Source organism: Ochotona curzoniae, unplaced genomic scaffold (assembly GCF_017591425.1).
Source record: "Ochotona curzoniae isolate NIBS_2020 unplaced genomic scaffold, NIBS_Ocur_1.0 contig_2699, whole genome shotgun sequence".
In the NCBI taxonomy this organism is placed as follows: Eukaryota; Metazoa; Chordata; class Mammalia; order Lagomorpha; family Ochotonidae; genus Ochotona; species Ochotona curzoniae.
In genome coordinates, this window is record NW_024465561.1 from 5,600,590 (window position 1) to 5,623,309 (window position 22,720).

Here is a 22,720-nt window from a genome sequence, read left to right on the forward strand (position 1 = left end):
GGCCGAGGCGGAAGCTTCCAGGAAGGATGCCTCCTGGATTCGGCTGCATCTCTAGTGGTCTTGGCGTTCCTGGCTGTACTCTCTTTGCTCTTATCTTTATGACTGGAATAATACTATTTATGTGCGGCAAAGGCTCAATGTTCCTTTATAGTCCTATGAAGCCTTCTGACAGGAGACTGGACAAGGATAGCAAGCAGTCTGAGATAAAAACTATCAAGTTACTAGCTTTAATGAACCTACTTAGGACTATTTTTGAGAATTCCTAAAAAGAAGATTATAGTAGAAATCTATAGCTTAAAAAGCTATACAGGAAGAAAAACTAGAAATATAGGCAAGTTAATATTAAAACCAGTGTAAGGCACAAAACACAATGAGGGCTAACTACTTAATGATTAAAAGTCAAATGGTGCCAAACTGCGTCCACAAGAAATAGCAACTACAGGCTGTCACCAGGCTATTAGAGAACAATCTTTGCTCAACACACCTGCTTACCTCCCTGTAATAATTGCTTGTAGAAATGTAACCACATGTATAAACAAAGAAAATGTTCTTTTGCAATAATCTATTGTATATAAGCTGATGCCTTGCTTTTGCAAAATGCACTCAGATACAACTTCCTTGAGTTGTCGTGTCTGTTTGTCACTCGCCGAATCCTTGTCCACCATTCCCATTCCCGGGGTCCTGTTCCCGTCAGACCGATTGCTCCCGGCCGAGCCAGTCCGTCGCACCTAACAGCTGCAGCTGCTGTCCTGGGAGCCAGCCACCCCCAACCCTCCTGCCCACCCCACTCAGATAGACAGACACACAGACAGACAAGGCGGGGGCCACATGGGGCCAGTTTATTGCAGTTAAATACCTCTCTCTCTATTTTTTTGTCCATTTTTTTCCATAAAGAAAATTAAAACGCGCGCACACACACACACACATACACACACACACACCCCACGACCCCAAAGGGGAGCAGGGATCCAGACACAAGAGGTGGGGTGGGCTGTGGCCTCCCTCTTTGGCCCAGCCCCAGGGATTCCCCCCCAAGACTCCCCTCCTTTCCAGAAGCACCCTGTCTCAGTCCCTCTGGAGACCCAGGAGGCAGCAGCTAGGGCAGGGCTCTGGCCTCCTCCCTCTTGCCTCCAGGTGAGACCACCAGAAGTGCTGGGGCTTTGCGAGTGCTGGGAGAAGGCGACAGACAGAGATGGACAGACGGATGGGTGGGGAGGAGATCATTTCCAAGTTGGGGAGGGCGGTGGGCAATGGATCCACAGAAATGCATTATTTTTCCCCGTTTTTGTTAAAAATCTACTATAAAAAACGCAGCTGGGGGAGGGGCATGTGTCCCTCTCTGTGCTAAGGGCTGGGGCAGGGGCAACCGAGGCCGGTGGGGCAGGGGTCACTGCCGGGTGCCTTCGCCCACCATCTCCAGGTTGTGCTGCTGCAGCTGGGCTCGAAGCAGGGCATTCTCGTTCTTCAGCTCCTCGATCTGGTGGACAAGACAGAGGACAAGGTGGGCTAGGGCTGGCTCCCAGTGCCTTGGGGGGCTGGCATTCTGGCCTGCCCTCCCAGTTCCAGGCCATGACACCCACCTGTTGCCTCAGGAGCTCGTTGTCCATCTGCAGCCGCTCGGCCTCCTTGAAGGTCTCTTGCATGCGCTGGTTGGTCTGGCGTAGCTCCCGGATGTAATCGCAGGCCTTCGACAGGATCCCGCCTTTGCTCTGGGGTCGGGGGTGGGGATGGTTAGTGTTGGGGGGTTCTATCCCCAGGCCAGTGGTAGCCTCCGTGATGGGCCTTGCCATAGGGGCAGAGTGGGCACTCACCGCTCCTGTCTTGCTGTTGTCTGCGTTACAATCTGGAATGATTTTCGAAAGTTGCACGATCCAGTTGTTGATCTTGTCCCTCCGCCTCCGCTCCACTGGGGGAGTAATCATATGGGGGCCAACTGCAGCAATGACACTCGCCCCAGTGCCCCCCAAGAGCCCAGGTGGGCTGTTCCCCAACTCCATGCCAGCCTCATCCAAATCCCAAGGCAAACGAGGAAACCCAGACCTTCAATCCACATAGGTTTAGGCCAGAAATCAAATGCCGGGAGCTGTGGGTTCCCAGCTGGCCCACCTGATGGAGTTCTCCAAGTGTCAGTCCACACTTGGAAGCCGGGGTTTGTCCAACCCTGGCACTCCCTACCATCTTGGCCACTGGGTGCTGACCACACTGGGCCTGTGTTCTCTAGGATCCCTTGCCTTGGACCAGGTGCCACCCTAGTTCCTGCAGCCTGTCTGATTCTCCATGTCTCCCCTGGAACCCTGGACTCTAGGACCTTCCTTTGTTCCTCATCTTTCAAGCAAAAATCTGACCCCATTTGGCCCCTGTGTGAGATCTGGCTGGCCCTGCAGACCACCATGAAGGCTGGCATGGCCGACTGCCAGATTTTCCTTGATTCGTTCATAAATGATTTCACCCAACTCTTCACACATGCCAGCTGCCTCATGCAGGTGGGACCTGTGGATACTGTGCCCGACCTCACAGGCTTGGGACCTGCCCCAGGTCTCTGTACACTGGAGCCTGGGACCCCTCCTTAGGCCAGGCTGGCCCAGGCCACTAGGCCCTTCAGAGGCACTATGGGGACAGAAAAACACCAGCTGTCCCTAACTCTCATCCACTGGGTCTCACCCCACACTGGGAAGGTCCAAAAGGTCTGGTGGTGTTTGCGGAGGATAGGGGCGTGAGTGTGGAGCCAGGTGGGACTTGGAGGGCGGACCAAGGGGGGGCTTTCAGAGGGTTAGAGGCAGCGGTGATGGGCACTGGGACGGGCGGGGGTTGAGTCGGAGTAGGGTAGGGGGTGGCCAAAAGCATGCCCTTTACTCTTCACCCCGAGATCACTCAGCATGGGCAGGACGGGTAGGAGCCTGGGTTCCGGGCCACAGGTGCTCGCAGCTCCAATCTGGAGTGATGTGAACTGGTGATGCTGACCCTGTGAGCACAGGCGTGCACACCTAGCCTGGGGATGCCCGGGCTACAGCAACTGCTTTGGTGCGGGAAGTGGGATGAACCTTCAGAGAAACACTGGGGCAAGATTAGGCAACACCAGGCAGGCTGGCAGGGAGATGGCAGCAAAGGTGACAGGAGAGTACCCAAGGGGTGTGCTGGGGAAGGGGATCAGGGAGGAGGGAGCTGTTACAATAGCTCCTCAAGGCCCCTTCTCCTCCAGGAGTGACATGGTCAGGCCAGTCGCTTGGGAAGCCAGGCCACAAAGGTACGTTTGAGATGAACAAAACCTGCTAAGACCAAGACTGTGTCCATTGCACACACGCATTTTAGTATATCCAGACAGCAGGAAAAGGCAACTCAGAAGCAAACTCGGCCAGGCCTGGAGGCAGAGCCGGGACGCACCACGGGCACAGTCGGAGACCTCAACACCCACCCTTCTCGCAATGTGGAGCATGCGCGCGCACACACACACACAGCAAGGACAGAGAACCTAAGACTCTTGCCCAACTTGACCTTGACACTGAGGGAGCCCTCCACCCAACAGCAGCAGCCCTACGTTCCTGCCAATTGCACATGGAACTTGCCACAACCTAAGCCTCACTGCATGTCAAAGAACAGACACTGCACAGATGTGCTCCCTGTCAACACAACTCAGTCAGGAGCCGGCCACAGGAAGATGTGCAGAAATCCCACAAATATTTGGACATTAAGCAACACACTTCTAGGTGACCCTGGGAGTCAAAGAAATCACAAGGAAAACTGGAAAATATTTTGAACTGCATGACGGGGAGAACACAGCATATCCAAACATGGGGCAGCTACAGCATGTTCGGTTCCATCTGTGACTGAAGGCTTGGATTAGGAAATTAGAAAAGTCTGAAAAAGTACCTTCAATAGCCAGGAGGGAAAAACAACAGCAATGAAGCCCAGCAAACTAACCCCAAGGCAGAGGGAATGAATGCGTGACATCAAGAATGGAACTCAATGAAGCACGAAGGGCAGCTCTGGCCAGCACTTAAAAATGAGATTTCATAGAGGACATGGCTCCTGGCTTTTCCCAGTCCGAGTTCTGATCTCACAGCAACGAGCCCTCGGCTGAGGGCTGCTCTCGTGGCAGTGCCTGAGCGCCCCAGGTCAGAGAGCTCCCCCGAATCAGTTTGTGACTCAGAGACAGGCTCTGGAGGAACCACGTGATGGAAGAGCGAGGGAAAGGAGCCAAGACACCCACGGAAAGTCCACACTGACCCAGAACTTGGGTTTTAGGGATAGGAGGAAAGGGGGCCGTGTTGCAGGGTCCCTGGCTCTGGTTTCTGTGAGGCTGACTCTGATGGGGTTCTCTTTGCTGCTCTAGAGACAGAAGTGTTTCATGGGCGGCCATCTAGAGGTGAGTCTGGGGGGCCGGCACTATGGCACAGTTGGCAAAGCTGGCATCCCACATGGGCACCAGTTTGAATAGATGGCTGCTCCACTTCCAATCTAGCTTCCTGCTAACACACCTGGGAAAGCATCACAAGATGGCTGGACCCCTGCACCCACGTGGGAGACCTGGATGGCGTTTCAGGACCCTGACTTCAGCCTGGTTTAAGGTTTGCAGGGGGGCAGATCAAGATGAGGGTTGGGAGTCTGAGACAGGGGCAAGGTGGCACACAGCTCTGGCTTCACCTGGATCCAGGGCGTGTTAGGAGCCCTGGGACACCGAGAAGCGACTCTTGGCTACATCTTGGCCTGGGACTAGGGCCTGGAACTTCAGAAAGCAAGACTCCATGAATCCTGCTCAGGCAGTAGCTGGAGGCCCGGCCCCACCTGAAGACACTCTGGGGCCCCTGCCCACGGAAACAAGCACCTGGGGAAGCTGTCAGCTACTCCACTGCTCTGTCCACCAGGATCATCCTGCAGGTATCGACTGGGGGGAGTCCTGGTGGGAGGGGCTGGCTCTGAGGAACAGGCAGGGAAGAGAAGCAAAGCAAAGAAAGATGGAATGGCATGGTCCAGGGTCAGCTGCCCAGAGTTCTGGTCAGGAAATGAGAGCAGGCGGATGTGGTAGTGAGGTCAGAGAGTAAAGGCTGATGCAGCTTTTCTGGAAAGACACGCGTCACACTGGCAAAGGCCCAGGGAGGTGGAGGCTGGGCAGGGGGTGGGTTTGTCCATTAATATCTAGGACAGGTGGGCAGGATACAGCTGGAGGTTGAGAGCAAGAACGTGGAGCTCACCTCCTTTGGGTGGACTCGTCCAATGGGGAGAAGGTAGAGTGACAATGTTAGTGGCTTCTGTCCTACTGTGCGGCACACCACACAGCTGTGCGAATTCTCGTGCCTCTACTTGCTGTGTCCTCACTAGCAGCCATGGGATGGCCTGGTTCAAACTGTGCTACAGGGACGAGGCAAGGAAGGACCCGGCCGGAGATGAAACCACACTAAGTACCGCAACCTGCACTGCCCAGGAAGCCTACCGGAGGGCCCCCCCCACCCCCAGTCTGCCACTCTGCAAGCCGAGCTGAGTAAGGGGGGCTGGCCTTGCACCTCTTGATGGCTTCCTCTCGCCTACCTGAGGCCTGCTCTCCCACACAACCTATCTGAGCCCTATCAGGACCCCGACTTGTCCCCTCCGGACCCAGCTGCATGTGACTGGTGGCAAATTACTGAACTGCTGGGGAGAGCTGGGAGCTGCTCTAAGGGCCCCGAACAGGCGGACCCACTATGCTGATGTGCTAACCATGTGAGAACTCGGCGCTGCTGAGGCACCACTACACCTGATATCAAACACCCCCAGATCAGTTTTACCTGGACACTCAAGGCCTTGAAGCCCTCCCCCGGCCCTAGTCCCAGCTTCCTTCCTAAGATATGCCACAAGACCTGCAATGACCAAGCCAGCACCCACAGAACGACCTGCCTCCCCCTTGCCCCAGCCTGAGCTCTCACACATCATAGGCTCCCAGAGGTAGCTTCCTGGGGTGGCCTTATCCCCTCCCCCATCAGCCCATGTCAGACACAAGTCCTGCCTTCTCCAAGCCTCCAGACGCTCCAGGCAGGACTCCAGGCCTGGCCCAGGGCCCACATGGAATAGCCTGGAATCTGTGGCCAATAAATATTTGTTGAGGGATGACTGTTTGGGTGTAAATGCTTCCCTGGCTCAGGCAGGCTGCTGTGTCCACAGCAGTGGCGACTGAGGCAGAGGCCAGGGGGCAGGTTGGAGACCAAACACCTCAGGGTGGGCTCTGGTGACCCCTGGCACAACAGTCACTTGGGAGGCCAGGGGTGTAGGGAGCACGCCCAACAGCCAGCCTCGAAGTGGAACGACTGGGGCCAAGGAAGCCAAATGAACCAAGCTCTCAGCAGGGGTAAGGAACCCTCATGCCAATGTGGCAGGTACTTTTCAGGTGTGGGTCCCGAGTACAGCCACCAGTTCGGCAGAACCCAACACACCCTCTTCTGCCTTCCCCTTCCAGCCTCAGCTCTGCCCCTCAGCAGCACCCCTGCAGGGCTCTATAAGCCCCCAGCTGAGCATCTGTCTGCAACTCAGACCCCAAAGGGGATGCGCCCCATCCTTACCTTCATTGTGCTGGGCTCTCCTCCTCTCATCCCGGGGAGTTCTGGTTCCATCGATTTTCCTGCATCGGGGGAGGAAAACAGGGGCATGACTTATCCTCTGGGGCCCGGCCACCCCCGCACTTCCACAGAATGCTCAGACAGCCATCCTTGCAAGGGAAAGCCACATCCAGGAGGGAGAACAGTCCTTCCACACTCATGCCAGAGGAGCAGAAGCACCACAGGTCTGCTGTGTGCCAAACCCTCCAGGCTCCCATTCCAGCCCCCTCCTCCCCGCAGGGTGGGCCCTGCATCAGGAACTGGGTCTCCGCACGTACGGGGAGTAGGGGTGCGTCCGTGGCGCAATCGTCCTCTGTGTTCCCGTCTGGAGCACATCCTGGGGAGTCATCATGACATAGAACTGGCCTGCGGGGACAGCGGGAGTTAGCGTTGGCCCTGGCTGGGGTGGCAGGCGTCAGGGCTGGCCCTGGCTGGGGCGGCAGGCGTTTCCCCCTGCTTACCACCGGCCTGCAAGCTCTGGTCTGTGGTCTGCACAGACACTGCCGTGGTGTCTCCCACACTGGAGGCTGGGAAGTAGGCGAACCGCGCTTCTCCGCTGACGGCCTCGGCCGCAGGGCTGCCGCCATTGCTGAACGGGTTCTGGATGACAGCCTGGGGAGCAGGAGGGGAGAGTCAGCCCATGGCACCTTGGGACCCTTTGCGTCGCCTCACTGCTCTCTGCTCCTCACTACACAACTGTCCTGCAGCTCACAAGGCCCTAGAAATCTGGCAGATCTGTTTGTAATTCAAAGACATCATGCCCACTTCAGAAACATTCTAAGAGGATCCATGCAAGGTTGTACCACCTACCACACAGCTCTGACCCTGAGCAGCCTGAAGGCAGTGCCTGGATCCACCTGCCTCTCCCCTCCCCAGCTCTTGGTTCCCCAAGTTCAGGGCCACTGTCCATTCCCCACCCCAACTCTCAGGACCAAGTCGCTGGACACCTACCAGGGGAAAGGGTGCTGTGGGACCTGGAGGCACAGAGGCAGCGGTGGGGCCTGGGCGCTGGGCTGCACCATCCACACCCACCTGGGTCACAGCCTGCTGCCCTCCCGCGAAGGCAGCTGTGGACACGACGCTGACGGCGCCAGCCGCGTCGCCCTGGCCGTCCAGCTGACCATCAGTCACCTGGACTACTCGGTATGTCACCTGCAGGGGGAGGTAGAGCAGGCGATGCCAGACGCTGGGGTCCCCGCCCAGGGCTAGGTGCTGGTAGCCTGTCCCACTTGCCGCGGCCAGACCCTCAGTTCACAGCCCTGCTCCGCGCCGCGTGGGCGCATTATGGGCTGTCCGGCCGCCACCTCACCTGTCCTCCATTATTCTCTGTGCGGAACTGGTACTGGATGTTGTGGTCGCCGAACGCCGCCTGCTGGACGCTGGCGATGGCCACCGCCGTCTGCTCCTCCGCTCCAGGGCCGTCGCTGCCTGCGGTCGGAGGAGGAGGAGGAGGAGGAGGAGGAGGGTCAGTGGCCTAGCGGGCAGGGGCGGCGCAGGGAGGGGGGAGCGCCCCCAGCCCCTCCAGGTGCGCAGGCCGCAGCCCAGGTGGACCCCCACCCTACAAGCACTCACCTTCCTGCAGCTCGACGCCCTCCTCTGCCTCGGGTCCCTTGTCGTGGCTAGGACGGGAGGAGAGGGAGAAGAGGGGCTAGCGGCCTCCAGGGCACCCCCCTCCCCCGACCCTCCCGCTCTCTCCAGGTGCGGGGCCCTCACTCCACCTCGCCCCGTCTGCGGCCGGGACCTCTCACCACCCCCCCCCCACACCTCCCACCCCCGACCCCACTCGGGGCCGGGGACATCAGGCACCGGGTCCCCCCTCCCTCGCGGCCTCCATTTTGAGCCGGGCCCGGCGGCCGCTCGGGATCATGGCGGCCGGCCGCCAGGCCAAAAGGGGCCGGGGCCGGAGCTGGAGGGGGGGCGGGGAGCGTGGGGGGCGAGGGCCGGCAGGGTGCTCTTACCTGGCGGCGGCAGCAGCGGTGGCCGAGGCAGCGGGATCCAGACCCGGGTCCAGCATGTCCATGGGGGGGGTGGGGGCGGGGGGGGCGCGGGGCCCGGGGAGGGGGAGGGGAGGGGAGGGAGGGAGGGAGGGGAGGGGGCGGGCGGCCGGGGGGGCCCCCCGAGCCCGGCGCTCACGCCGCGCGGCAGGAGGGGACGGAGGAGACACGGGAGCCGCTCGCGCTGATCACGGGGACAAACAGTGGGGTCATGTGAGGAGGAGATGCCGCCGCCGCCGCCGCCGCCGCCGCCGCTCCTGCCGCCGCCGCCTCCGCCCGCCCGCCGGCTCCGGACGGCCCGAAGCCCCGGGACGCGGCGCGGCCGCCCCCCGCCCGCCGCACGCGGCCCTCCGGCCTGCTTCCCCGAGCGGGCGACCGCCGCCGCCGCCGCCGCGACTTTTTTTTTTTTTTTTTTTAAAGCTCGGCCCGCCCTGGACGGCCGCCGCCGCGCCCCCGGATCACCGGCTCCCGCGTCCGCCCCCCGGCCTGGCCCAGTTCGGCGGCGGCGGATCGCTGTTGCAGCCGCCGCCGCTTTCTATTTTTCCCCCCCCTTTTTTTTTTTTCCTCCTTTACTTGAGCTGCGCGCGCGCGGCGGCGGCGCGAGCCCGGGCCCGAGCGCGCGAGGAGGGAGGGCAGGCCCCGGGGAGCGCGCGCGCGCGGGACCGGGCCTCGGCAGGGCGCGAGGCCGCGCGCCGCCGGCGTGGAACGCAGGCCCGGGTGGAACGCTGGAGGACCGGGAGCAGCGTGTGTGGGGGGCGGGGGATGGGGAGGAATCTGGTCGCCGAGAGCAAGCGAGCCCGGCCGCCGGGGACCGGATGATCCTAAAGTAGGTCGGGGCGGGCGGGGTGGGAGGGCGCGCGCTCGCGCGCTCCCGCGGCAGGCAGGGTAGCCGTGCGCGCAGGCGGGAGGAGGAGCCTGCGGCGCATGCGCACGTCGGGGCGGGGCCCGGGCGCGCACGCAGGGCGGGCGGCGCGGCGTGGGGCACGTACTGTCCTGGGAAGAGGGAGAGGGTGCGCTCGGGCTCTTCTTCCTCCGGAGCTGTGGCACTCGCAGCCGGGGAGAGGGAGGAAGGTCTTAGCGTGGTCCGGTGCCCAAGCCCCCTGCGCCGCCAAACAAACGCTTACTCTCTCAAGACTTGTCATTGTAAACTTTATTAAACTCAGGAGGGGAGGATCTGCCTCAGTTGTCTGTCGAATTAAGAAAAAAAAAAAAAGTAGAAAAAAAGCTACAAAACGTTGAGGTCAGACAACCAAGCTCTCTCGACTCAGGGCCAGGTTCTGGAAAGAAGGAAGGAAAGAAGGGTGAAGCCTCGGGGTGGGTGGGTGAGCTGGGAGCATCCCAGGGTGCACCCCCAACACTCACCTTCTTCAGCCTCCGCTCCCGGGAGGCCTGCGATTCTGTCTCTGAGTAAGGTGGAGGCGCGGGAGGGTAGTAGTCCTCCTCGTGCTCTACTTCCTCCCTGTAGGGTCGCCGCCTGTCCCCGGACCCCTTCTTCCTCAAGGCCTCTTCCAGCAGTCGTCCGTCATATGGAGGCTCCCTAGCTCGGGAGCCGTCATCCCGAGGGTCTCGGGACCGGGGGTAGCGAGACCTGGGGTCTGCATGAGAGCGGTCCCGAGCCCTGAAGTTGTCATGGTGGGGATTCCGGGAAGGTGGAAAGTCCCGGGGATCATCATGGTCGTAGAGGTCATCCCGGCTGCGGCTCCTCGGGGGTGCGTAGGCTCGCCCCCTCCGCCCGCTGCTGGGGGGTGACCTCGTGCCTGACTCGGCTGAGCCCGGGCGGGCTAGGTCATCCAGGGCATCCACAGAGCGGGCCCGCGGCCGCCCGGACCCCCAACCACTCCCAGGACGCTCGGTGGGAGGCTCCTGAGCCCATCGCCGGGGACTCTGTGGAGAGTGGCGGTCCCATTCCTCGTCCCGGATCGGGGTGAGGGCAGGCCCCCTGGAAGGCCGGGACCGCCAGTCGTCCTCATGAAGGGAGGTGACTTCACTCATGGCTGCAGAAAAGGTGGGTGTCATGGTCAGCCTGCAGGGTCACCCTCCCCTAACTGGGGGCACCCTCGGATTCCAAAGCTGGCTCTCACCCCTCTCCACGCGGCCGTTGAGAGGCCAGGGCCGGGAAGGGTCAAAGTTGGCCAGCTCTTTCTCCATGTAGTACAGAACTCGCATGGAGTCATCTTGCTGGTTAGCTTGAATCCTGTAGCCGCTGCGGACTTCTAGGGACAGAGGAGAGGGGGACCAGCTCAGAAAACCAGCTGCTGATCTACCTCCCTCACCTCCACTTGCGGCTTCATGCTTACCCGAGGTCACACTGCTGTCTGTGTCACGAAGCAGGGGTACCTGGGAACTGTGACCACCAACTGGGGGAAGACTGGCTGTCAGTAGGTCCCCAGTTCCTCCCTCACCCCCTTATCCACCCTTCCTTCTAGCACCACCCCACCCCCGTCCCCTCCCTGTGTCCCACCAGTCCAAGGCTCACCTGAACTGTTCCTGTCGAAGTCTCCAGGGTACCCGTTGTGGATGGGGCCCATGGGAATCATGGTTGGTGGCGGGGGTGGGGTCTTGGTAGGAGAGAGGTAGGCATAGGTGCTGGGGGCGTAGATGCTGGGGACACCTGAGGTGGCTGCTTTGCCGGCAGCGTACACTAGGGGGACAGGGTGGGGTAGCCATGAGCTGGACTGCATTACCCGAGGATGCTGGCCTGGGCCCCTCCTCCCACCCCTGCTATGGACCATTCCCCAAGCACTTGGCTCATGCAGGTCCGTATTCTGTAGGGAACCAAGGCTCATAGTCACGGGTTCTGCTGTGTGTCCCCACACAAGTGTTGGAACAAGTGCACAGAGGCAGCCCCTAGCAGTTCTTGCCCACAGGATGGACGTTTGTGAAAGATCTGACACAAAATCCTAATCCTGCAGCCACCTCAGCTGTGTTTTCCAGGTAACAGGGCAACGCCTTGCCTGTCGTCCCCACAATGCTGGAACTGGCTGCCCTTTGCTCTAGAAAAAAAGTGACTCATCTTGGGGCTTCCCAGACCTGCTAGATCATCCTGCAGGCCCAGCCGCACCAATGGGGGGAGTCTGGGGCAGGAGCATGTGTGTGTGGGTGTCTGGCCTAGCAAGGAAGGATTTGCTGTGCCTCCAGCTCCCACTCCCATCCGCCTCAGCCTGGCTCTCGGCCAATGGTTCAAGGACAAATCCTTTTTGCTGGCTCCTGGTGGCTGCTTCTGCAGCAGAGTCCCTGGGCTGCAGGAAACACACCCTCTTCTTTGGGGCTCCAGCAGACAAGTGAAAGTGGGGGGCAAGGGGGAAGGCTGGGTGAGGCCTCCTGCACTCTGGCTGTGCCCGGGAGAAGCCCTCCCTTAGCTTAGGACTCAGTGAAAGTGGGTGCCATCTGAGGGCTCATGGGAAAGGTGGTCATCATGGCATGGCAGGAGGCTGCAGGGTGCGCACAGGGACTCAGTGGAGGAGGTGTGGCTTAGGCACTGGCACTCAACGTCTTAGGTCCCATGGTACAAGTGGGTTAGCTGCAAAGCTGCCTGCAGCAGCCTCACGCTCCCTCCCCGAAAGGGGCTGAGGTGCAGGCGCAAGCAGCAGGGCCAGCCTGCATCGAGGAGAGTGGTGGTGTTTGTTGGGGACGGTAGAGTTGCTCCCCCCGCACCCGCAAAGCTGTCTGACCGTGGATTGCATCAGCCAACAAAGGCCAGAGCTGCAACCCCATCAAAGAGGAGGGTTCCAGCATGGCTCAGGCAGGGTGCTGTGTGTGTGGCCTGTGCCCTGACCCATGCTCACTACTGCTGTTGGCAGCCACAGTGTCCAACAGCCAGGAGGTGCAAAACAGCCTAAGCAAATGGAGCCCAGTGCTCAATGCTATCTGGCGTCACCTGGGCCCCGGACTCACCCTGGACGGTGAGGTACGCCCTACGGAGGAGGAAAAAGGGGCCGGGAGAGGCCAAGCTGCTTGCCGAGCTTCCCGGCAGGCCAGGCTCTGTTAGTTCTCGGAAGGGAACCAAGGCACTGGCAACAGCCATGGGAGGTAGATGTGGTGCCTGCCTTTTCCTCCATCTGTGGTTCCTTTGTCCCTGCTATGCAGTGTCCGTGGGGCTGTGGGCTTCTGCCTGCGTGTGCAGTGTCCGTGGGGCTGTGGGCTTCTGCCTGCGTGTGCAGTGTCCGTGGGGCTGTGGGCTTCTGACTGCGTGTGCTGTGTCCGTGGGGCTGTGGGTTTCTGACTGCTTTACCATCCACTTCTAAAAGGAGCTTTACTTCCCCATGAATACTGTTTCCTACTGTCGGAAGGTTTTTTTCACCCTGGGCACAGACTGCACTCGAAAGGAAAAGTCAAAATAAATGAAAACTGACCCTAAGAGGTGGCCTGAATACATTACAATCTCAAACAGTAGCCCCTCTTTGTCTTGCTTCCCTCATCGCCTCCAGCGCAGTGGTGCTGTCCTGGGAGAGCAGGCAGATGGCCGCCTCCCTTGCACAGGCCCCTGGAGGCAGGCCGAGCAGGGGTAGCAGCATGAGGGGCACTTACGGGCCTCAGGGCAGCAGCACTTTTCAGGGCAGCAGGGGCACCGGACGTAGCAGCAGCAGGTATGTGGGCAGCACTGACACCAGCAGATCCCCAGGAGGAGGAAGACAAGGAAGCCCGCGAGGCAGACCACGACCACGAAGAGCCAGTCTACGGGAGATGGAGATCAGGCCCTGAGTGGGGGTGTCCTGCTGGGGGCAGGGGCTGGGGGGGAGCCAGGAGCAGAGAGGGGTCCTGCTGGCAAAACCTCCCTAGGGAACCCGCAGTTCCTGCTGGGTTCTGCTAATGCCAGAGGCTGGGACAGAGCTGCAGAGTTCACCAGCTTCACATCAGAGAGCCTCCCGCACCCCAGGGTTCAAACAGGGCAGAAAACAAGGAGACACAAGTAGGATGCGGAGGAAAGCGCGCCAGCAGCCCAGCTCCCCATCCCACAAAGAGCACCAGACACCAGTCACAGGAGCCCCTACCTACACCCCAGGCCCCTCTTCTGCCAGCCGAGCCCAGTGCCCCAAGCTCGGCGAGTGTGAGTCAGGTAGGGTTAGTGGGGTCCACAGCAGCGCCATTTAGGGGGTGGGGCTCCTGAGAGCACCCCCCCCCAACTGAAGACTTCACCCTCCCTCCCCCTGTACCTTCCATGGGCCCCGCCTGAAAACCAGGCAAGAGCTCAGCCACCCCTGAGGTCCTGCCTGGAGGGACAAAAGAGAAACAGATTATGCTGGCCAGAGCCAGCCCAAACCACCCTGCTGGGCAAAGAGCCCTGCTCCACACTGCTCAGCAGAAGGTGGGCCCTAAAGCAGGCACCACAGGAGCTGGGGCCCGAAGGAGGGGGCTGTATCCTTCACATCATGTGCCCCCACCCGCTGTGGGGGGATGTCAGGTGTGAGGCTCTCTCCCCCTTTGAGCCACCACATCCTGAGGGGCCTGAAGGTTTTGCCCCCGGCTGGGCATTTTGCCTTTCCCATCCACACCCTCCCACACAGCAGCCTAATCTGTTAGGCAAAGGGGACAACAGGGCCCTGGAGCCCAACCCAAACAGATTATTTTAAAATCTCAACAGTATAAAAAGTTCTGGGTATATACCACTGACTTGTCTAGAAAAGTAACATAGTTGGGGCAGGAACAGTGGCACGATGAGCTAAACTGCCTCGTCCACATGAATGCTGGTTCGAGTCTTGGCTGTGCCAATTCCCATCCAGCTTCCTGCTAATGTGCCTGGAAAAGCAGTGGAGGATGGTTCAGGTGCTTGAACCACTTATGAGTCCCAGAAGACGCCCCAGGCTTCTGCTTTCAGACTAGCCCCTCCAGCTGTTCGGACCCTTTGGGGGGTGAACCAGCAGATGGAAGAGCTCTCTTTGTCTCTCCTCCATCTTAATAACTCTGCCTTTCAAATAAGTATGTAGAGTTTTCCAGTTTCTGGAGCGGGCATTTAGCCTGGTGGTTACAATGCCAGTGCCCCCATCGAAGCCTGTGGTTTTGATCCCCAGCTTGAACTCCAGCCTGCTACCCGTGTGGGACTGAAGTCTTGACTCTCCTGGCTTCAGCTGCAGCGCATGCTGGGAAGGAACTAGTGGATGGATGGGAACTTCCTCAATTTCTGTTACATCTCAATTTATTCTTTAATTTCCAAGTTTTCACTTCTCATATGTTAAGCAATTATGAATATGGCCCAAAATAACCTCAAAATTCTTTGAGATCCTTAACATGCCAGCTTAACAGTTGTAAATTTATTCTGAGCCTAAATTTTAAAAACTGCATCTGCAGAACATGTGTTACCAAAGGACACAGAGGTGCCCAGGTCACTGGGGCATGGGTCCCATCACCCACCCCACCATCTGTGCTCCTTCCAACATGTGTGATGGTGGTGGACAGCCCAGCTGTGCCCCTCACACACAGCACTCGGGGACAAGAAACCCTATGTGCCGGCTTACAACCAGATGGCTGGCTCAAAGCAACACCCTCTCCACCTAGGGCAGGGTGCTGATGAAGGCTGCCTCCCATGTCCCTGGGCATCCAGAATCAGCCTGACAGCCACATAAGATGCACCACCCACAAAGTTGGGTTGGGGAGGGAGGAGAGGCTCTAGGATGCCTTGTGGCTGAAAATGGCCTAGCCAGTTAAGAAATTGCATTTTCTAACATATTAATCACTCAATACCTTGTTAATTAACTTCATGATGTTATTAATTTCCATGTTTCTTCCTGTTGTTGAAGTTGTGTAGTGACATCTCATTGGAGGGAATGATATTCTGCCAGCTCTACTTTCAGACCAAGGATGGTCTCCCAATGAAACTGTTGAATTTATCTGGACAATAAGATGCTGGACTCTCTGCATGGTCCATGCCCGCAATGAAGGAATCATGACTGGTTATGAACTGTACTACTGTAACAATATGGAGGAATTTAATATGGGGGGAGGGGCTGGGGGAATCCCAGAGCCTATGAAATTGTGTCATAAAATGATATAAAAAATTAAAAATAAAAAAAAAGAAAGAAAATGGCCTAGCTCCCTCCGTGGGTCTGCCATGTTGGAGCTCACCAACAGAGGGTCAGAAACCCAGGGAGAGCCACTGTCTGGGACAGAGTTGTAGGTAGCAACCGTTTCCCCAGCTAATACATTGTGTTACATATTATCTAGAGGTGATTCCAGTAAGACTGGAGAGGAAGTGGGTGAGTTAGATAAATCCCACCCTGTCCCACATAGAGGACCTGAACAGCTTCTCTGGTTGGTATGGGGAAGGTGGATGTCCTAGAACCTACTGTGGGGAGGTGGGGAGGCCCAGAGTCAACTGCATACACTGCATACACTGTCAGCCCCAGGATCTGTGTGTGAGCCCCAGGATCTCCGCACCCTGAGTTTACTGTAATGCTAGGGGACGGGGGAAACGGGGCCCGGCCTAGGGTGCAGGGCACAGAGAAGCCCAAGTGACTGGTGGTGCTGCAGGATGGGGGGAGGGGACAGCAGAGCAGGCACAGAGCCCAGACAGGAGTGGAAGACAGAGACAGAGATGGACAGGAAACCATCCCCACCCCGTCCCGCTTCACTCACCCAGAACCAACAGCTCCGCGTAGGCCTCGTTGTTCCCCTGCACGTCCTGGGCTGAGACCACAGAGCAGTAATACACACCACTGTCGCCCCATGCCGTCTGTTCGAAGGTCAGATCCGCATCTGAGCCAGGAGACAGTGAGTAAGGGGGCGCTCACTCCCCCAACACCAGGAGAGGTGACAAGGTGGGTAGGACTACAAGTGACTCCAGAAACTAAATCATCCTCGCCCAAGGCAGTTATGTATGTGCCAGCTTCTCTGAGCGTGTCCCAGGGCCATTACGAGTGTCTAGGACGTGGGCACCACTCCCACACCTGTGTTGTAGTACACACAACAGGTTCAGGAGGCCACAGGCCCACCTGATGGGCTCAGGACAGGTGGAGCTGGGCAAGACCTTGCTTCCAGCCCAGACCCCTCCTCTGCGCCACCAAGTGGACAGGCCCAGAGCAAAGGGGCAGAGGCACCCAGCCAGATACCAGGTCAGCCCGAGTGGATGGGATGGCTCCGGGAGAGGTAGGGGAAGCTTCTGCCCGCTCCTGGCACATTCCAGGTCAGGCCCAGGGCTTAGGGACGCAGCAGCCCCAGGCAAGCAGCCAGTTAATTACGCCCCTAATGAAAGTCTTCCATTTCCTCTGTGCTTCTCAGGCCCTAATTAGTTACCCTACTCCCATCATTCAGGTGTGGGACAGGAAGAGTCCACTTGGCAATTCTGCCTTAGGCCCCCGGTGGGGGAAGGAAGAGGCTCTGTACCCACTCCACTGCAGCCTCCAGGTCACTGCCCAGTCCAGCCCAGTCCACCTCCCTGCCTGCTCCCCCATGCCCTTGAGCTCACTGCCTTCCCCTAGGATAGCCCAGGAGGACAGCAGTAAGGATGCCCAACTCTGCAGCCCCAGATGCCCTGTTTGTACCCAGCACCCCAGGCTCCTTCATCCTCCACTCCACCCCAGCCTTGTCCTCTCCCCACTGCAGACTTTCATCTGTCTGTCACAGCTACACCAATCTCTTCTCTCATGCTGGCCTTTCTCATTGCTTCTGGAACATTCGGTACCCAGGGTGACATTTTGACACTGACTCCTTCACTTGGACAAATAAGGATTGCGGGCATCCTGTGTTCTCAAATCTACACATCTCTGACACACTCGAAAGCCCACGTTATGGAATTTTCACTGTGGTAGTCAATTAAGCCACTGCCTGTGATGCCCGCATACCATAGGGGCACTGGTTTGAGTCCCAGCTGTTCACTTCTCATCCACCTTCCTGCTGATGTACCTGGGAAAGCAGCAGAGGCTGGCCCAATGCTTGAGCCCCCTTGCCACTTGCATGGGACACCTGGGCGGAGTTCTGGGCTCGTGGCATTGGCTTGGCCCAGCCCCAGCTGGTGCAGCTGTTTAGAGAGTAAGCCAACGGACAGAAGAACTCTCCATCTTTGCCTCTCTCTATGTCACTCTGCCAATCAAACATGTCAACCTTGTTAAGCAGCACTGTTGTAGAAAACAGACCTAATCCTTGCCCTCACAGGCTGGGACTCGAGAGAAAACACCAAGCCAGAGCAGACTGTGATAAACAGGACGGAGAAACAAGCCAGGGAAGGTGACAGGACGTGCCAGGCATGGAGAGCAGGGCCACGGAATTATTTCAAATCAGAAGGCCACGGAAGGTGACCTTCAGAGCACAGTGAGGGCGTGGAGGCCACAAGTCGTCCTGACACGGGGCCCCCTGTGTGTGATGAGCTCCTAGAGTGTGCTGGGCTCCACACGCATCCCTCACCGAACCCTCAAACTCGCAGCAGCATCTTCCACAACACCCTCTTGGCTGAGCGCTCCAAGCAGCCCTTGACCAGGCCTCTCATGGCGGACAGGAACCCCCTGCCGCAGCCAACAATGATGCAGGCCAGGGAGGTGGACTCAGGAGAGCGGGAGGATCCGGGCCACTATGCATTTGATTTGGCCTAAGCGATGTTTTCAAAACCCATGGAGAATAGAGGTTTCCGGCCTCTTTTGATAATCCAAAGGCCTGGGCCCCAGCTCCTTCCTGCATAGTGCACCCCGTTCCCAGCCCCCCACCTGGCCTTGAGGTCACATGGCTGGGCACTGCTTTAGTTTGGTAAAGAGCCAGCCCAGGGGCTGGCTCCTCACCTGCCCTAGGAAGACGCAGAGTGAAGGAGGCAGGGGGGACACAGGTCCCCTGAAGTTGGGGCCCATGCCACCCAGAAGTGGGAGGCACCCAGGTCAGGGTTCCACCCTACTCAGGGCTCCCTTCACTCTCCAGTGCACCATGGCCAAAGCTGTTTGCTCCAGTGTTCAAAGCTGAAAGACAGGAAGCTTGTGTGGCTCCAAGCTTTCCGGAAGGGACTCACACAATGGGCACCCCTCACTCATGGCCTGCATCAAACATGAAACGCAGAAGGAACCCAGCAGCTTAAAGCTGCCTCCTCCCCTCACCCCACCACTGCTCACAGTGGGGAGGCCCAACAGGGTCTGGCAGCCAAGCCTGGTCCAGGCTGGAGAAGGGGCCAACCCCACCACCTCACCAAAAGGCCTTTCAGCTTCATGAACAGTAGGATGCTTGGGGTTGGACTGCCTGTGGAGATTCGGGGGACGCCTGGCCCCCTTCCGTGAAACAGCATGATGGATTCAAGTCATTCACACAGTACGCTGTTTTCTTCGTTAGCACTTGGGCCTGCACCTACTCTTTCTAGATGTACCTGCCTACTGCCAGGTGTCACCCCACCAGTCTCAGGCCCTTGAGGTCAGGGACCCTAGTGTGTCCTGATCATTATACTATGCCTGGCACCTTCAGCAGTGCCTGATGGACACAAAACACTTGATGGACACTGAGAGAATGACTTCCCACTGAGAGGCGGGGATACAGCTCAGGACAACCAGTCCTTTACCAACTGCATATCTTAGGTGAGCTACTTTAGCTCTTGGCACCGCTGCCATCATCATGCCTGTAAAATGGCATAGACCCCACTCAGCGGGAGAGCCTATGTAATGAGCCCCTTCCATTCACTCCCTGCCACTTGCTCTCGGGCCCTTGGCTGCTTCTCCAGAGCCAACCAAAGGTGGGAAGAAGTTTGGAGATTCAGCCCCAAGTGGCTGAGTAAGAAAGCCAGCTGTCACCAACTGGGTGGCCTCAGTTGAGTACCTTTCTCTCTCTGGACTGGTGAGGGGGTGACAGTCTCAGAAACGATTCGCTCCATTGCTGTGTGGTCCCAAGGAGGCTGGGCTCCAGCCTGAGCCTTAGGCAGCTCTCTCTGGGCTGGGACTGCTATAAACCTTCAAATTAGGGTAGCAGGACCCGTGCTTGCCTGCCCTGCAGCCCCTGGCCTTCACACCTGCCTCACATACTGCAGTGTGACTTTCCCAAGGGATGGGCTTTCTAGGAGAACTTTGTCTACCAGCTGCACTCCCAGGGCCTGCGACAACCGGGTCTCGGCGACAGGTGCTGTGTCTTGTGGTTACATAAAAGGAAGGCTGGATGGACACAAGGAAGGAGCCTGCCCTTCCACACATGGGTGACCCAGGGCTCCCAGGTGACGAGTGTGCACTGATTGCCTCTCCCCCCACCCTTCTGCCCAACTGTGCCCAGCCTACTTCCTGTGATGGTGATCCTCCGGCCCTGGTAGTAGTCGCCCAGGGTCACGGCATTCCCCTGCTTGGTGGCCACTATCCTGACGGTGCGTGCACTGTCCTGGCATTCCACATAGGGGTTGTAGCCTGGGTTCCCAGCTGCCAGCTGCGCGTTGATCTGGTTGTCTGCGCTGGACAGGGAGAAGGCATCAGCGATACGGTCCCGGCAGAAGGACTTGTACTTCCAAATGATGATGGGGGCTGTGGTGGTGGCAGTCATCTGGTAGGTGCAGGGCAGGGTCACGGGCTGGAAGAGGATCACCACGTGGTAGGGGTCTGACACCGTCACCTGGATGGCACTGGCGGGGGCTGCAGGTGAGAGGAGGGCAAGGCCGGCCATGAGCCCAAGGCAATGTACAAAGCAGAGTGCGAGTGAGGATGTGGCCCGACACTGGCTTCACCCTTGGGAGTGTGTGGCTTTAAACTACGCCCGGGACACATTGTTCCTTAATCCCCAGGGACCAGGGAGGTGGCTACAGTAATCATTCTACTTTTCAGACCCACAGGGCTAGAATGCCAGAGCCAAGGTCTCAAGGCCAGATGCCTGGAACTCTGGCTTCACTCTTATACCCAGGCTGGAGGTGCACAGCCCCCTGGGCCCTTGGCGGGTCTTTACAACAAGTGGCTCTCTCCAGGAACCTCTGAGGGCCATCGCAGGTTCCAGGTGCTCCAGGCCCCACCTGCAGTCCAATTGCCAAGAACTCCAAGTTAGGGGGTGGCTCCTGTGCACTCGGAGCAGTTGTTACTTCCTTAAGAATGACTAAATCCCCGTTCACCCTATCCAGGGTCCGGGCAAGCGTGCTTGCTCCAACGGAAAACCCTTTCACCCCCACTCGAAAAAACAGTAGATCCAGGTAGGCAGGAGTCTGCCAGTTCCAGGCGGGTTCAAGTCCACAAGTCCATTCTACCAAGCCCTAGAGCCTGCGGGAGGTGCGTGTGGGCGCTGGGGAGTCCCCAACCCCACAACCCACACCTGCCCAAGCACCGGTACCATTCTTCCTGTCTCCCTCCAGAAAGCGCCGAGCCCACCTCTCCCCAGGACCCCAAAGCTTAGCAATCTCGGGGTACACCTAAGTGCCCATTCCAGCTTTCACACCTTTCCCCCTACCCCGCCCCCCGCCGTCGCGGTTCCACAAAGGGTCTCCCTCAGGCGGCCGCTCCCGCGAGTTTCACTTCCTGTTCACTCCAGACACTGACCGCGGGGAGCGCTCCGCGGCTGGGCTGGGTGAATTCCCTTCCCTCCGCACAGCAGGGATCCTTCAAGGTGCAGGGGATCTGTGGGTCCTGGTCCCCACGTCCCCGTCCTGGGCTGCAGAGATCTCTGCTCCATCTCCCTTTGCAGGGGGTCGTCCCGCATGACCGGGGCCCCCGCGCGCCATACCTGTACACCAGGTGCTGAGAAGGAGCCACACGAAGACGACCGCGCCCCGATCGGGGGCGATCGGTTGAGAGCCCGGCTCCCAGGGACGGCCGGCCGCTTCCAGCCCCATCGCTGGCCGCCGTCTGGGCGCGTCGGGCCGGCGCGTCCCCACCCTAGTGCCCGCAGAGTTGGGGGCGCGGCGCACACCAAGGCCGGCAGGGGTGGGCGCTCCTCCCCTTCCTTCTTTTGCTTCTTGTCACGGTTTCAAGATTACCCTGTTGGTTCTTGAAGTTTAAAAGAACAGACACAAAGTGGGCGAAGTGCGCCCGTGCCTCTTTCAGCAAAAAGTGCCTGGCCCCACTGCGTTCCTTAGAGTCACTCCACCCCCTTCGCGCCTCGGGGAATGGATCCGCCCAGGTACACAAGGGTGGGAGCCAGGGGCTGGGCTTGGTGGGGGTGGGCGGTGGGGAGGGGCTCCCCACCTCCCTCCCCGGAAGTGAGCTGACCCAGGTGCGCTCCAGTCCTCGGGGCCAGAACCAAGTGACTAGGCCAATGGGAGGGCGCGCGCCAGGGCACGATTCCATCCGGCCTCCCTCTGCTTGGGTCATGCCCAGCGGACCGAGACTCTCGAGAACCAAGACCCCTCTTTGGGTGATTCACCTGTTGCGAGTGGGCGGATCCCGCCGCGCACCTGTTCCCTCCCTGCCCACACCCCTGTGCCCGACTGCCGATGGACCCGCCTCGGTGCGCCCCGCGGGAGGGTAAGGCGCCTGGGAGTGTTTGGGTTTCCCAGTTGGCGCTGGGTTTCCTCGTATCCAGGCTGGGGAAGCTGGGTGGCGGGGGCTTCTTGTGCCTTCCAGTCAGATACTTTAAAGGACCGCGCGAAGTCGCCATAAGGAACGTTCCGCCGCCCGGGGGACACTCGAGGAAATCGAACTAGTCCTGGAAAAGTTGGAATTGTGCTCCGGCCGTTTCTGCCGCCTCCCCGCCGGAATCCCAAACTTGTGGCTCTGCCCCCAGGCATCCTTTGCCCCTGGTCAGGCCTCCGGAAACTCTGGCTCTTAAAGGCGCCAAGGGGAGGCTCGGGGCTCGGGACCGGCTTCCGCCGGAATGTTCCCGGGCGGTAGCCACCTGCTTCTGGGAGCAGCCCGCGCCGTGCTCGGCGTGGCTCTGCTGACCTCCGGTGGCTGCGCCGGGAAGCGTACCCTGCGGGAACCCTGGGCGCTTCCTCACCTGACACTCCTGCAGGTGGCAAACCGACCGCTGACTGTGGTGGGGACCTGAACCTGATTTAGTCTGCCGCATCCTTTTAAAATTCAAGGCAGAAGCCAGCGTCTTAATTCCTGCTCTGACTCCTTCTCACTCCCAGTAGGAAATTCCTGAGCACACTCGGGTTTTCACTGTTCCACCGCACCTCCTCACGTTCTCTCTAGACACCCACCATCCCCAGCATCTGCTGCCCACGTGGTGCCCACAGCAACCTCTCGCCCTTTCCGCGGCTGCCCCCTCTATCCGCCCCTTCCTTAAGGTCTTTTTTTTTTTTTAATTGGACAGGCAGATTTAGAGACAGAGAGGAAGATCTTCATCCACTGGTTCACTCCCCAA

At 59.0% G+C, this 22,720-nt stretch overlaps 2 protein-coding genes across 6 annotated transcripts; both read right to left on the reverse strand.

The window, feature by feature from the left end:
- Positions 1-817: 817 nt before the first annotated feature.
- On the reverse strand, positions 818-8,780 carry USF2 (upstream transcription factor 2, c-fos interacting). 5 transcript variants are annotated; one of them, XM_040976432.1, is made up of 10 exons: positions 8,522-8,780; positions 8,136-8,182; positions 7,873-7,991; positions 7,515-7,715; positions 7,025-7,175; positions 6,842-6,929; positions 6,528-6,586; positions 1,812-1,906; positions 1,581-1,709; positions 818-1,477 (listed from the first exon to the last, which is right to left on the reverse strand). In XM_040976432.1, exons 1-10 carry the CDS (start codon positions 8,581-8,583, stop codon positions 1,388-1,390), a joined length of 1,041 nt encoding a protein of 346 aa, XP_040832366.1. In that variant the 5' UTR covers positions 8,584-8,780; the 3' UTR covers positions 818-1,387. The 5 variants fall into 5 exon arrangements, with proteins under 5 accessions (XP_040832366.1, XP_040832368.1, XP_040832365.1 ...); XM_040976433.1 differs by having other exon boundaries at positions 1,355-1,477; positions 7,596-7,715; positions 8,522-8,622; XM_040976434.1 differs by lacking the exon at positions 7,515-7,715 and having other exon boundaries at positions 8,522-8,775.
- A 912-nt stretch (positions 8,781-9,692) lies between these two features.
- Positions 9,693-21,245, reverse strand: LSR (lipolysis stimulated lipoprotein receptor). The gene is made up of 9 exons (XM_040976436.1): positions 21,137-21,245; positions 19,720-20,064; positions 16,127-16,246; positions 13,085-13,231; positions 11,034-11,198; positions 10,855-10,914; positions 10,639-10,770; positions 9,920-10,551; positions 9,693-9,834 (listed from the first exon to the last, which is right to left on the reverse strand). Exons 1-9 carry the CDS (start codon positions 21,243-21,245, stop codon positions 9,799-9,801), a joined length of 1,746 nt encoding a protein of 581 aa, XP_040832370.1. The 3' UTR covers positions 9,693-9,798.
- Between the last annotated feature and the right edge of the window lie 1,475 nt (positions 21,246-22,720).

Bases quoted from the DNA above. Each gene is read 5' to 3' on its own strand.
- USF2 (XM_040976431.1), bottom strand. From the start codon at position 8,583: ATGGACATGCTGGACCCGGGTCTGGATCCCGCTGCCTCGGCCACCGCT. The intron at 7,992-8,135 runs GTGAGTGCTTGT...CTCCGACCGCAG, and splicing joins GGGCGTCGAGCTGCAGGAAG to GCAGCGACGGCCCTGGAGCG. The intron at 7,176-7,514 runs GTAGGTGTCCAG...CCTGCTCCCCAG, and splicing joins CCACAGCACCCTTTCCCCTG to GCTGTCATCCAGAACCCGTT.
- LSR (XM_040976436.1), bottom strand. From the start codon at position 21,245: ATGGGGCTGGAAGCGGCCGGCCGTCCCTGGGAGCCGGGCTCTCAACCG. The intron at 16,247-19,719 runs GTAGGCTGGGCA...CTCCTGGCTCAG, and splicing joins GAGGATCACCATCACAGGAA to ATGCGGATCTGACCTTCGAA. The intron at 10,552-10,638 runs GTGAGAGCCAGC...CCTTTTCTGCAG, and splicing joins CAACGGCCGCGTGGAGAGGG to CCATGAGTGAAGTCACCTCC.